Source organism: Motacilla alba, chromosome 3 (genome assembly GCF_015832195.1).
Source record: "Motacilla alba alba isolate MOTALB_02 chromosome 3, Motacilla_alba_V1.0_pri, whole genome shotgun sequence".
Taxonomy (NCBI): domain Eukaryota; kingdom Metazoa; phylum Chordata; class Aves; order Passeriformes; family Motacillidae; genus Motacilla; species Motacilla alba.
Window position 1 is genome coordinate 57614865 of NC_052018.1, and position 13891 is coordinate 57628755.

At 40.5% G+C, this 13891-nt stretch overlaps 1 protein-coding gene across 1 annotated transcript; it reads left to right on the plus strand.

Annotated features, from left to right (window-relative positions):
- The first annotated feature begins 288 nt into the window (after positions 1-288).
- On the plus strand, positions 289-12905 carry IYD (iodotyrosine deiodinase). The gene is made up of 5 exons (XM_038133835.1): positions 289-568; positions 6801-6995; positions 9121-9280; positions 10504-10660; positions 12344-12905. The coding sequence occupies exons 1-5, from the start codon at positions 388-390 to the stop codon at positions 12524-12526; spliced, it is 876 nt and encodes a 291-aa protein (XP_037989763.1). The 5' UTR covers positions 289-387; the 3' UTR covers positions 12527-12905.
- Positions 12906-13891: the final 986 nt, after the last annotated feature.

Sequence of the window (13891 nt, forward strand, 5' to 3'; positions counted from 1 at the left end):
ACCAATAAAAATAAGAGAGGAGAAGTCTTTTGCCTTAGTCTGGAGTTTGAAAAGACCTTGGGGTTTTTAAATTTATTTTGCACTGGACAGCATTTATGTGTATGGTCAGTACCTCTGCTTGCTGTTTGTAAGATGTTTCTTCTCGGAAAATATGTAAACCTGGGTCTGGAGGCTTTTTTAACTGCAGGAGCTATTTATTAACAGCAGGAGCCCGTCACAGATGAGATTGTGGGGGTGGTGTCTGAAAAGTAGAAGCAAGATAGGGTAGAGGACTGGACCTTGAGTCCACCCCTTTTTGCTTACTGCTTTGCTGCTCTTCCCTCTTCAGCCTCTCCTTTTCATGAGAAACTACTGAACGTGGAAGAAAGGCTCCACATTTCCATAGTCATGGCACTCTTTTCTTCCCTCACACCAGTATTTATAGCCATTATATGTGTTTTGATTGGGGTAATTATGAAGAAGACGAATGGAGAGAAGGAAAAACGTGACACTAAAAGCAAGCATCCATCTCGCCCATGGGTGGATGAAGATTTAAAAGATGGCACTGACCACCCCTTAGAAGAAGAAGGTAAGAAAAATCGTATCCCAAACACTTTTGTTGCTTGAATTTTATCTGCTGATATGAATAAAGGAGGTGCAATCTTCTGGACTTCTCCACAGTGACAGCAATGCTCAGTGCAACACTGCTGCTGCGCCCTGAGCTTGTCAGCTCCCAGTCAGGGAGGCAGTCCTCATGTCGTGTCACTCTTGGTGGAAATTTCTATGCCCTCCAGACCCCACAAACCAGAGTGCAAAAAATATATATGTAAAATATATTCTCAGAGACTCCTGTCTGTTCCTCTGTACAGCAGATGTCAGACCTATGAGAGACTCTATGGACAGTGTAAGGAAAGAGAGGAGATCCTACTGAATTCCCCCCAGTCTCTTCCCAGGCCTTATTAGTGTGAGCAAAGGAAAGACCTGAGCAGAGTGTTTTATCTGCAAGTCATCCCACTTTATCACTCAGTGCTATGTATTTGGTCTCAGCACAGCTAAAAAGTTGGAAATTGGTTTATTACTGTTTTTACAAAGGTCCACCATATGTGGCTTCTGAGAATGTCAGTGACAGCTTTGATGGGAGCTGCGTTGATCAAATATTTAAGAAAAAATGTGTTGATGGTGATAATCTGGTCACCCAGCTGCATATTTGAACCCGTACAGAATGTCCTGTATTTTCATTAGCTTTTTCTGATTCACAGCTTGGACAAAAGTCTGAGCCAAAAATGTACCCTTTCTTCTTCTTACTTCCTAACTATCCTCCATAAACTCACTTTATTTCTTTGTAAAATAAAAATCTACAGAGTTCTGTTCCTATCAATTTTTTAAAGTTGTAGTTAATGCAGATTTTTTTTAATTTTTTCTCCCTCAAGCAGGTTTCAAAGACATTTTGAGGGGTCTGTCTGGGTTATTTTCCCCCCATAATTACACTTCCTTCAGTCTACTTCTAGGAATCTTAAAACTTACAGTGTCCTTCTGAATAAAGATCTAATTCTAAGAACTATTATAGCTCTTTTCTCAGTGTTCAGTGTACTTTGAGGTAGTGGTGTTTATCAGTTTCTGTAAAGAGTTGATACCAAGGAAGGGTTAAGCCCTATTGACTATATTCCAAATATATAAAATTTCTTTACAAATCAGTTCACCTGTTGTATCCTTCTTTGTTCAATGCAAAATAGATTCTGTATAAAATTATTCCATAATTTCTTTGTTGCTAATGACTTACTACTTCAGTTAAATTGCTGCAAATTAGAACTCCTGTGGGTAGATCAAATTATAATCTATGAATTACCATCTTGGACTATGGCTTTTTCTATCAGTTAAAAAATTTAGATCCTTTGCATAAACAAACTTATTAGCTCTTATCAGGGAGCCTCACTGCCACAGTTCCAGATATAAAATTTTAGTCTTTTATGTGTTGGTTGCTTTCCCCAGGTACTAAATTCAAAACTGTACTAATTTTTGTTGCAAAAAAAAATTGCTTGCAAAATTTTTTTGACAGGTAAATGTGTTGGTACTGTTGCTAAGTTTTATTTACTTACTAAGTTTTATTTACTTTTAAATAAAACCTTTCTCAATATACAATGTCATCCAATAGTAAATTTTCTTGCTATTTTTCTTTTAGTAACAATAATTATCTTTCCCTTAATGGTGCGTGATTCAAACTAATTTCTTTGTAAAATAGTTGTGTCTTTTATCTCTAGAAATATTAAAATAATTTCATCATTCATAGGGAATTTTTTCTTTAGCCCAGCCTAAATGAGAAGAGCAGCAAGGAGAAGAAAAAGAGTTAGTGAGGATCTGCTACTTTGCTAGAGCCTTAATTAAGGATCAAAACATGTTAATCTTGTTGTCAGTGTTGAAATTTTCACTGACTACACTAGGTGCTGAAATGGAAACATGGATGTAAAATGAGATTTTTTTAAAATACTAAAGAATACTTTACCTGTTGTATAAATTCTGTTATTTTATTAATGTATCTTACTTTATCAGACAAGCTCAGTTCTACTTAAATGTCTCTGGCTGGTTTGTGTTTAAAGATTAAGTTCCTCTGAAGAGAATTTGACTTAGGTAACATGAAGGTGACATTCTTAAGCCCTTTTCTAAAGCTAGAATCTAGGGCTGCCCCACATGAATAAGCTGAATTTTCAGCAGCCCCCTGAATAGGAAGGGGCAGCTGAAGACCAAGGCTTTTAATTCATGTCCCTGACCAAAGCAAGGTCTGTTTGCTGGAGAGTGAAGCACTCAGCTAGAAAAACAGAAAAGCACTGACCTCACTTGTATCCCCACGAGCCTTCCCTGCAGTGGAACCCTCAGGGATGTTTCCCATGAGAAGGACATGCCTTTGAGCAGCAGAGCATTCAGTGTAAGTAGCTGAACTGCTTGGGCAGACTCAGTAGGGTCACTTATTGGCAATGAAGGGTAGAGTGACGAGGGCCAAGTGCTCCTGAGCTTGTCTGTGTTGAGCTTTCCACAGCTGAAGAGATGCATATTTCTCGTAGCAGCCAGAAACACTGTTCTTTTGTTAAGTGCAAAGCACTCAGTCAATTTGTTTAATGCTTTAACTGGCAGTACTTCAGATTTGTTTGCATGACCATCTATCCTGTAACTTCTTTCTTCATTTATTTTATTAACTTTTTCTTCATTTATATTAAGATCCAGAATGAGAGATTGTTATGCTGTGGATTGGCAAGGACACTGATGACACACTCTACTTAAGGACTACAAAACAACACACAAAGTCCCAAATGTTTCACTTCTTCTGAAAATGCTCTGCTAGTTGCTTGTGATACTCCTTGTAATAGACCTGTCCCACTTAAAAGCATTTCTCCACTCCCCAGCTTCAAAAACTTTCCATATCTTAATAATACTACTACTGACATGGATGAGGCAGTAGCAATTTAAAGCTCCTTTTCAATGACAGTTCATGTTTTGTATCATTTAGGAACACAGGACTTAGATGGACATGATGCATTACTGCATTATTGCGTGTATCTTCCTGCTGCTGCAAATACATGCAGCCTTTGTCATCAGCTAATGAACATGAAAACTGGACTTTTGTGACCCCTTTTCTTTTACCTTGCTGAAAGGCTGGTCCAGAATTTCTTAGTATAGGTTAAAAACCCTCCTCTACCTTTCTGCATGCCCAAACTTGTTTAATACTACTGTATGCGTATTTAATCTGTTCAATCATCATGATTTTAAAGGATTCTCTTCTAGACCTGGCATATACTCTCCTGTGGTTTCTGGATTGCAACCAGATTACCTCTCAGCTGTCCTTATACTATGTTTTCTCTTTATATAACAGCCACTCTATTTATCTTAAGATTGTAAGAAACCTTCTGCAACTATATTCCAGTTGAGGTAATTTTTACAATATTTTGATGCTGGGTTATTTTTTCCAATGTCTGTGCCTCTCCAACCTCCTCCTTCTTCTGCTTAAAATCCCTGACCCACTCTTGAGGTTTCCAGGATCAGCCTGCTAACCACTATTTATAACCCACTAGTAGGGTAATCCATCTCTTTTAGTTCCCTATTAGTCACACTCAGTTCAGGGCTGGATTCACTACTGGGATTCCTGTAGTGGCCCATTTTGCAGCAGTCTGCCATTAATCAGATAAAGAACCCACAGGGTCACTTACCCAGAATTTAAGACTAAAGATGTGAAAACTTTCTTTACATACATTGACTTCTTTTCCTATGCATCATGTCTCTACACAGGAAAAGAGCGTTAGAGAGGAATTGTATGCTCAGGAAGCAATTCTCCAGACAAGAAACTTGTTTGGAAAGCAAATGCAGTAGTCTTGACTGGAGTTTCTCAAGGACCAGTCTCAGGATCACTTGTTAATATTATCTAGTGGTCTTTGCCACTAATATAATAATACAAAACCAATGAGAGTAAAAGTGAAATATCTTAATGACATACAACTGGAAGCCAGCAACACAGAGAAGTGTCAGTGTAGGTAAAATAAGGAGCCAACAGAAGTGAAATGACAACTTAGTGTTCTCAGTATGAGTTTTTAATTAAGAACTCATGCTTCAAACTGAGGTAAAATTTATTACATGATTTGCAGGCTGATTATAACCTCCCATATGGACTGCTGGGAAGAACATAGTTATCATCCTAAAATGTATCCAGAGAGGAATTTCTGATAGAAATAGAAAAATGTACTTTTAAAATGAGATTCCATTTGGGATGTCTGAGCCAAAACCATTCCAGATTGACTTAAAAAGCAGGAAGCTTGATGACTGCTGTAAATGGCAATTGATGGAATTGATGGCAATCTTAAGAATGTGACTAACAAAGTAAAAGCCTTGCTAGCAGGATGTCTGTTGTCCATCAAGTGGTGGAATACAAAGAGATATAAACAAGACACTTGTGGTATTGTATAACGTGACTGTACAAACAGGAGTGTGTCTAAACACAGCAATTAGAGATATAGAGTGCATGCACTAAACAGATGGTGCTGATAATGATTTAAAGCTAGCATATGGATTATGTTAACTGCTAAGAAAGAATGGTAGACACATGATGGAAGAGAATATAGAATAGATTAATTTATTTTAAGAAAATAAATTTGTCAGGAGAGTTTTTGTTTTGTGTGTCAGTTCCTGCACTTCTAGGTTTTTCTGCTTCACCCAGTATTCCCATATTGAGTGTGTTGAGGTTTTCCATTCTCATTAGCCCTCTCACCTTTGTCCCATGTTCAAAATCTTTGAAATAAGTTTCTTTTTTTCACCTTATATTAAGTTGAGATATCTTGACCTAACAGCAGCTTCACTTCTCTTCTGCTTACACAGGAAACACCACCCCCCCCCCCAACACAAAACAAGCAAGCACTCACTAATTTACCAAGTGTAAATCACAAAGGGAACATTATCAAGAGGCACCCTTTTACTTTCTGAGCATGCACAAGATGATCATTAAAATAATTTTTATCAGGGCTCACTGCTTTCCATTAACCTGGAGCCAGGTCCTTGCAGACTATGACCAAGAGTGCTTAACACAGGCATGAAATGCCAAACAAAACAAATTCTCAGGGTGAATTCTTTGTACACAAAATGAAATGTGTGTGGTTTGGGGACCAGAACCATTCAATTTAGATTCAGTTTATGAAACTGGATTTATTTTGCCCCTTTGCACAGGCTGAGCCACACATGAATATTTCACTGCTTTTAAAATGAACAAAAAACCAGCCTGGTCTCTAAGGCAACTGCATACTACTAAAACACAGAAGTAATTGCTGTTTGAATTTGTGCTGGAGATTGCTATGATTTGGGAATAATAGCCTAATAGCAACAGAAGAAGAACTGGAATATTTTTTCCTAACTCAGCTCTCTGTAGCAGATTGCTCAATACTATTGACAAGTCAAAATGTAGCATTTAAATAGCTTTAACTTCCACATCATAGCTGCAAAAACGCTATCCATGCTGATTCTAGGAATATGGGGGAGAAAGAGGCCTCAGAGACAACAGAAGATTCATTTTATGATATAAACAGACAGATTTCATTGAAATGGAGAACCATTTTAAGTTTTTAAATTAAAGCCAAGAAACACAATATCCTACATTTGATAAGTTGTTATCCTAAATATAGATGCCTGACATCCATTTCCTCTTGTGCTGAAAGTACGGGGAAACCAAAGACCTTAACCACAAAGTAACATTTCTGCAGAGCCAAAGCTTGCAAAGTTTCTGCTATGAAACATGAATATGGAAGAAGTTGACATTCACCTCTTCAGAGGAGATTTTACACATATTGGTAGTTAAGCTCTTTCCTTAATGTCAATAATTTAATTGATTTTTTTTTTCCTTATTAAACAGCTCAAGAAGGAACACACATGTTCACATTTACTTGCTGAGAAAATTGGGCTGGAAGCCTGTCCACTTTTTCAATGCTGTTTCAGCTTGTAACCCATTTTTGCAGGCAGGCTTGCAGGCTGAAGTGGAGAAGGCAATGACTTCTTTGTGGATCACACTTGCTAGAGCAGGCCAGGACCCTCCTGCCTCTTGGTATTTAAACAAGGTGTTTATTCAGTAGTTATAGCTGGGGATCAATGATTTGTGTCAACGGGAACCTCAGACTTTGCCTTACCAGTGGTGTAGAAATCCAGTGTATGCCAGTGCAGGACAAGGTGCCTTCCAGTGTGAATGCCAAGGATATCAACAGCATTCTCCAGCAAAAAAAACCAAAAACAAAAACAAAACAAAACAACAACAACAACAACAACAACAAAAACCCCTAACTACTTGTATTTTGTTTTAGAGGGTGAGGAAGAGTGGCAAGGACTTGAAGAAAATGTTGCCCACGTCCCCTTCACTGGCGAGCGCTACTCTGAGGCTGAAATGATTAAGAGGTCACAGACATTCTATGAGCTTCTAAATAAGAGACGATCTGTCAGGTTTCTCAGTGATGAGCCAGTCCCCAGGGAGGTTATTGATAATGTCATCAGAACAGCAGGTAGGTACTGAGTGGTTCAAGGCCCGGGGAAAACAAAAAGGATCAGCATTGCTGTTCAACTGTGTAACTGTGGAAAGGTGGTGTGGAAAAGCCAAGGGAACTGGAATTTTGCTTATGGTTTTCCTAGATTCACGTGTAGCTGGAATGAATTAGCACCCATTGATTGATTGGAAATTACTCAGCTTGAACAAGTGTCTATCGGAGACTCCTTTGGAATACTCCCAATTTCTCTGTATTTGCAGTTCACCCATAGGGAAGAAGAGCATTTCAATAGCATGAAACAAATAACTTATTTTTCAACTTTTAAAAGATGTTATTTAAAATTAAATTTATGTGTGGTTTATTGAGACATCTTTCAAATAGAAATATTGAAATGTTTTCTCAAAAATGTCATATGTACTTCAAATCCTCTAAAATTTAATGCATTATGATGATATTTATCATGTGTGGGTTTTGCATTTTGGGGTCCCCTCACCAACAAAAAGATTAAATTGTCTCAGCCATGCAAAATATTTCATACATATTGAATATATGTTGACATAAATGGTTGGTGCTTAATAAAGGGAAAGAATTTCAGTCTGGAACAAAAAACCTTTTCCAGTCCTTCCAACAGTAGTGCCAGACCCCTGTTGCATACAATTGGAGTGTTATACTGAGGACCCTAATAGAGGTTATTTGACTGAATGTCGGAAACAGATTACCTTTGTTGTTGTTGTTGAGAATTTATGTGTTTCAAATCATTACTGTCATGTCCTGGCCTAATCTCATCTCTGCCTTACTAACATCGTCTTCAGCCAGGAGTGGTTTTAACCCTCATGATTTCCCTTATTCTATGAGCCAGCTGCTGCTACTAGAGAAAATATTCCCAAGATGCCTTAGAGAAAAGTTCAGTAGCCTTTAGCAGGGTTAATAGTATAAAGAATCTCCACATTTGAGGTGCATTATTTTCCCTGTAAGAACTGTAAGCAGCTTTGTTACTGCACTGTAAAGCGTCTCCATCTCCCTCTAATTAACTAGGCATCATTAAAACACTGAGCATGTTTTGGCAAATGCAGCAAAGCAAACAAGCCTGGCGTGCAGATGAAGTACTTAGTAACCCTGAAAGCTTTGGGCTGTGTAGAGAAAAAGAAAACAAAAGGAAACATGAATGCCATCAGCTTTTACCCAAATCTGAGGAGAGGCAAGGTTCACAATAAAAAAAACATTTTCATATATCAAGAGAGTTCAAGCTGCTTATTCAGTGTTTCTTGAACTAAAACCAGTCCTTAGTACTGTATGCATTCAAGTTCTTCAAATATTTTAAAATGTGTATGAGGGACCAGAGAGATCTAAACAGTCTTCTTAATCTATATATCTGTGAACCTGTGCAGATATGTATTCTTCAGCCTCTGGCTTTTGACCTCCAGGCAGTTAAAATATTTCTCCAGTGGTGTTGGTGGGTGAGCAAGTACAGATTTTATATATATATATATATATATATACACAATATATATAAAAGATATATATATATATATATATATATATAACATATATAATAGATATGTGCACACCTATGAACACCAGCTGTCTTTGGGACAACAAACTCAAACCTGTACGCTCTATGGCAGATGTCTGTGTTGTACAGCTCCTTATCTTTGTCAGTCAGCAACAGGCTCCTGCTGGTGGTCACTGAACCTTGTTTTCCTGAAAGCCATTGTTTTCACCCTTTAGCTAAAACCACGTGTCAGAGTTGGCTGTGTATTCAGACAGAGCTCTGCTTTTGGTACAACACTTTGTAATAACATTACTGCATTCATATATGTTGCACCATATTACTCCCTCGTCATCAAAAGCCATAAAAGGAATTTTTGGAACCACCAAAAAAGGAATTTTTTACAAATTCTTAACACTGGCTTCCTGTAAAATGGCAGTACAAAAGGACTAACCTCTGTTCTTCAGTGGGATTTCACATTCTTTGAGAAAGAAATGAGCAGGATTGTCTGCCAGAACTTAGTCCTTTTCTTCCCATCTCATCCACTTGCTTTCCCATTGCTCAGTTGGTCAGCCTGAAAGCTCACAAGAGCTGATACCTCTCACTGCCCACTTTCTTTCCTGGGTTTTTACTTTTCCCTGTTTTTGTATGAAGGTACTTCACCTAGTGGAGCACACACTGAGCCCTGGACCTTTGTGGTAGTGCAAGATCCGTATTTAAAACATAAGATTCGTGAAATTGTAGAAGAAGAAGAGGAAATCAACTACAAAAAAAGGATGGGAGACAGATGGGTTAATGACCTGAAAAGATTGAGGTATGAAAAGTCAATTACCTAAGGGGTGTGAAGATAGCTGTTGTTTCAGTGTAGGAAAGACTTCTATAATTTTCTATTTCTTCCTCCCTCCCACTTGTAATGTTTTTCTAAAATCTATGTTTGGAAATAAAAACTTCTAAATATATGCAGAACTGTGCCTTGGTGGCTGGTTCATAAAATTGCTTCCAGTAAGAGGGATTACATGCTCTCTATTTTGAAAGTTTTCCAAGCACTTGGCTCCATCATTATTTTTTCCTGTGTAACCTCTGTGGCTGAAACTCTTGTCCCAGATTTTTTCTGTTGTTTGCCAAACAGTCAAGCTCCCAAAGTCACTGGAAGCTTTGCTACCAACTGAGGAAGCCTCAAGGCCTGTCCCTATCCAAATGCTGAATTATGCAATATTTAATTGTTCCAAATGCCCTCCGAAGTCTGACTGACTTGCTCAACTTCACACAATGGGAAGATGTCTACTGAGTCCTGGCTTGTCAAATGGAGCACATGCACAAAGCTTTGTAGGGTTGACTTGCCCTACTTGTTTGATTGTGTTACTATTTTTTGGGTGCTTGGGTGCTGAGGTGCTATGCAAATTTATGTGCTATGCAAACAACTAAATGTAAGAAGTTTTTATGTTTTGAGCGACAACAGTAGAAAGCACTCATTTTTTTGTCTAAATCCTATATCATGATTGTAATTTAAGAAAATGGGAACCAAATGAATTGTAACAGGGATGAGATACCCAGTAACAGAATAACAATTTTTGCCATTGGAATATATTTAGGTTTAGACCTTAGACAAAAAGTTTTGAACTTTTCTGACAGTAGTCTTCCCTGCAATGACAAAAAAGTTGGTACTGCTGGTAACAGGCAAATCTGCAAAATTTCAGGAATTAAATAATCACAAAGGCAAATGCTCATGAGGCCATTTCATAGATAAAAGGTCAAGAACTATCTCTTATTTGTATGCAATTCCACTCTTCAGATTAAGCACATGAACTCCTCAGCCAAATCTGTTAAAATTGAGAACTCTATTCAAGCTTTTTTTTTCTTTCTGAAATGTTTCTATTTAAGCTGATAATACTTAAACCTTTGCAGTAAATGTTCTAAGGTTTAGTCTACTACTTTAATTGTCATGTACCTTTCGTGCCCCTTTGCAGACTGTAAATGTAACTTACAGGAAAGTGAAAAATAAAATGCAAAATAAATGTCTTAAACATTCTTTTGCAGAACGAATTGGATCAAAGAGTACTTGGACACTGCTCCGTATCTGATCCTCATTTTCAAGCAGGTATATGGGCGGCTTCCAAATGGCAAAAAGAAGACCCACTACTACAATGAAATCAGTGTTTCCATTGCCTGTGGTATCCTGCTTGCTGCACTGCAGGTACGTTGACAGAAGCAACATACTGTGAGTCCATATATTAATTTGGATTACCTACCAAGACTGTTCTGCCCAAATGAGGGTGGAACCCAGCTTAGATTTTAACATTTTTTGTTGCCTGGATTACTCCAATTCCTGGCAATATGTCTTAGTTTTGAGTTTTAACTTTTTTCTACACAGGTCTACATTTGAGAAGGTGATTCCTATCCTCAGTACTGGTTAATAGGAAGAAAAATATAATGTAGCTTCCAGAGTTGTCACTCTTTTCTCGGCACAGGCTTCAGCCCCTGTGGTTTCTGCCTTATGCTAACAGGGCTGACAGGCTCTTCAAACTACCCAAGCACGACTGTGTGGTGCCACACTGGCCCCTTCTTTTCAGTAATCCCTATAAAACAGCTTGACACCAAACCACTTTTAGTATACAATGCTGAAAAAAAAATCAGGGGCATATTCCACAGAACACGCTGTACTATTTCAATCAGTCTTTCTGAGGCATTTCTGAAAGTGCACTGATCTCTAGAGCTCAGCATGTTTGACACCAGCCAGTTAGATTTTCTCAGCGGTTTCTCAGTGCTCAGTTCTGCTTCTTGTACCTGATGTACTCACACAAGTGTTAAATAGAGGAGCTATTCTGATGGTTAACCTGGCCTGTCAGCAAGATAGCAGCAAGATGCCTCCTCTTATATTAGGCCAGTTTCCTACCAGGCACTGCTATTTCTCCTCCGTTCTGTTTTGAATGGTACTTGCTTTCGTGCATTGCTGCTCCTCAGGCACCATTCAGCACCATCACTATTAGCTCTTCTCCTGTTGAGAAGATCCTAGAGATTACTTAATGTGACAGGTGCATTTCCTGGGCACCTCTCCCTGGCTGACTTGTATCTCTAAGCCTCCCGAAATGCTTGCATTGTGTGGACAGAGAGACTGAAATCCACATGTGCAGCTCTCAGGAAGTGACTCAGCTGTGTGATCACACCTTGGATGATGTCAGCTCTTTATTGTTTGCCCAGATTTTTTAGGGGTTTTGTGAGATTTTGAATGAGAGGAAGAGTGATACATAGACTTATTTTGGGATTCTGATGTAATCCATAACAATGGCCACTGTGAGAGATGCCAACAGACTCCTGTGACAACTTCTGAGGCAGAGCCTGCGTCGCCCCTCCCTGCGAGGTACATCTCTTGAGGAGGAGCTCAAGTGTTCACAAGGCTTTGAGGCATCTTCCTCCTGTATGGAGGCAAGAACTGAAATCGTTCTCTGTATGAGCCAGATTGTAGAATCAGGGAATAGTTTGGTTTGGAATGGATGTTTCAAGATCATCTAGTCCAACCACCAGCACCATGGGATGACTTTCCAATCACATCCCCACGACTGCCTCTCAACTTCCCTGTGGCCATGGATTCCCCATCACACTGGCATAGCAGGCCGGCTCTGGCTCTACAGACAGGGCACACAGACTGTGCTGCTGCTGTGGTGGAGACATGCTCTACTTCTCTGTAAGCAGAGCAGGCATGTTTCGTGGTGCCACTGAGGCTGCTAGTAAATCAGGTGTTCTGAAGGCTGCAGCACGTCTAACAAAGCAGAATTTCTGAAGCAGTTGACAGAAGGATGTGTACAGGCGTGGTGGGAACAACTGCTACAAATAAAGAGCACAGACCTCTGTCTCTCTGTTGCTGTCTGTCTTGCTGCAGAATGCGGGTCTGTACACAGTGACCTCCACACCCCTGAACTGCGGCCCCCAGCTGCGGGTGCTGCTCCAGCGGCCAGCGAACGAGAAGCTCCTGTTGCTGCTCCCCGTTGGCTATCCCAAGAAGGATGCCACTGTGCCTGCGCTGACACGGAAGCCACTGGAAGACATCATGGTGGTCATGTGAGCCCAGCGCCAGGAGGAAGGAGAGCAACCCTGCTGACAGCTGAAGTTGTCACTGCTGTTTCTGTGCATCATTCCCCTATATCGTGTTGCTCTGGCTATTTCTTTTAGTGCTAGTAATCTACTTACAGCAGGGAGCACTCAAGCACTGTGGCTTGGACAGCTGCTGTTACCTATCTGACCAGGGCGTTGTTCCAGGGGATGTGTACAATGGCATTCAAATGATCTCATCACTTGATTTTTCTAATGCATTTTGGGGACGAATCTCTTCTTGAACTGGAATATATATTTTCCTTGTACTTCTGTGATTGCCATTACACAGTTTAAGAATTTTAATGAAGGTTGTATTAAAAGATACAAAGAGGTCAAACTGAGCTGTCCTATCTTGGCTAGTGTGTGCTGTTTAAATGCCCCTTCCCCTTTACTGTGTTTGCTGTGTGTAGAAAGATGGTATTTTTCTCCTATATGGTAGGATTTCCCTACTTGGTTGATTCTCAAAAAATTTAGTAGGAACACGGCATACAAATAATTTGCTTGTTACAATTTATTTGTAGGTGTTCCAGGCACAGTTAGACCATGTGGTAGCTATCAGTCGTGCCCCTGGTACTTTGCTGCTTCCTCTGGAAGCAGCGCAGAGGGAGCTACTGTTCTGGTTATCCTGTTCATACCCACAACTATACCAGTTTAACAGCCTGAAACTGAGACTGCTTTAGACACCCTGACACGCGAGAGGTGCTTCCACGTCAGCCCCAGTCCGGGATTCGGGAGCGGCGCGCTGGAAGGGCTGGCGCTGCCCATGCCCGGGCGGGCAGAGCCCCCTCGTGGGGCTGCGGGTCCCGCCGGCTCCGCCAGCAGCGAGAGGGGAGCGCTGGGAGACACGCGTCCTTCCTGCAGGGCTCTCTGTCCTGGGAAACGCTTCCCCACCCTGATCTCTGCTGCATCCAGGCACGTTCAGCCAAATTGGCTTCAGCCGTCCTTGAGGGATGAGAGGCTGGAGAGCAGTGCCGCAGAAAGGGACCTGGGGGTCCTGGTCAGTGGCAAGTTGAACAGGAGTCAGCAGTGCCCTGGCAGCCAGGAGAGCCAACCCTGTCCTGGGGGGCATCAGGCACATCATGGCCAGCCAGGCAAGGGAGGGGATTGTCCTGCTCTGCTCTGAGCTGGGGTGGGCTCACCTCCAGTGCTGGGGGCAGTTTTGGATGTCACAGTATAAGACATAAAGTTGTTAGAGAGCGTCCAAAGGAGGAGCAACGAAGATGGTGAAGGAAGGACCTGAAGGAATGGCCTGAAGTTGTGTCAGGGAGGTTTAGGTTGGTATTAGAAAGGGGTTCTTCACACAGAGGGTGGCTGGGCACTGAAACAGGCTCCCCAG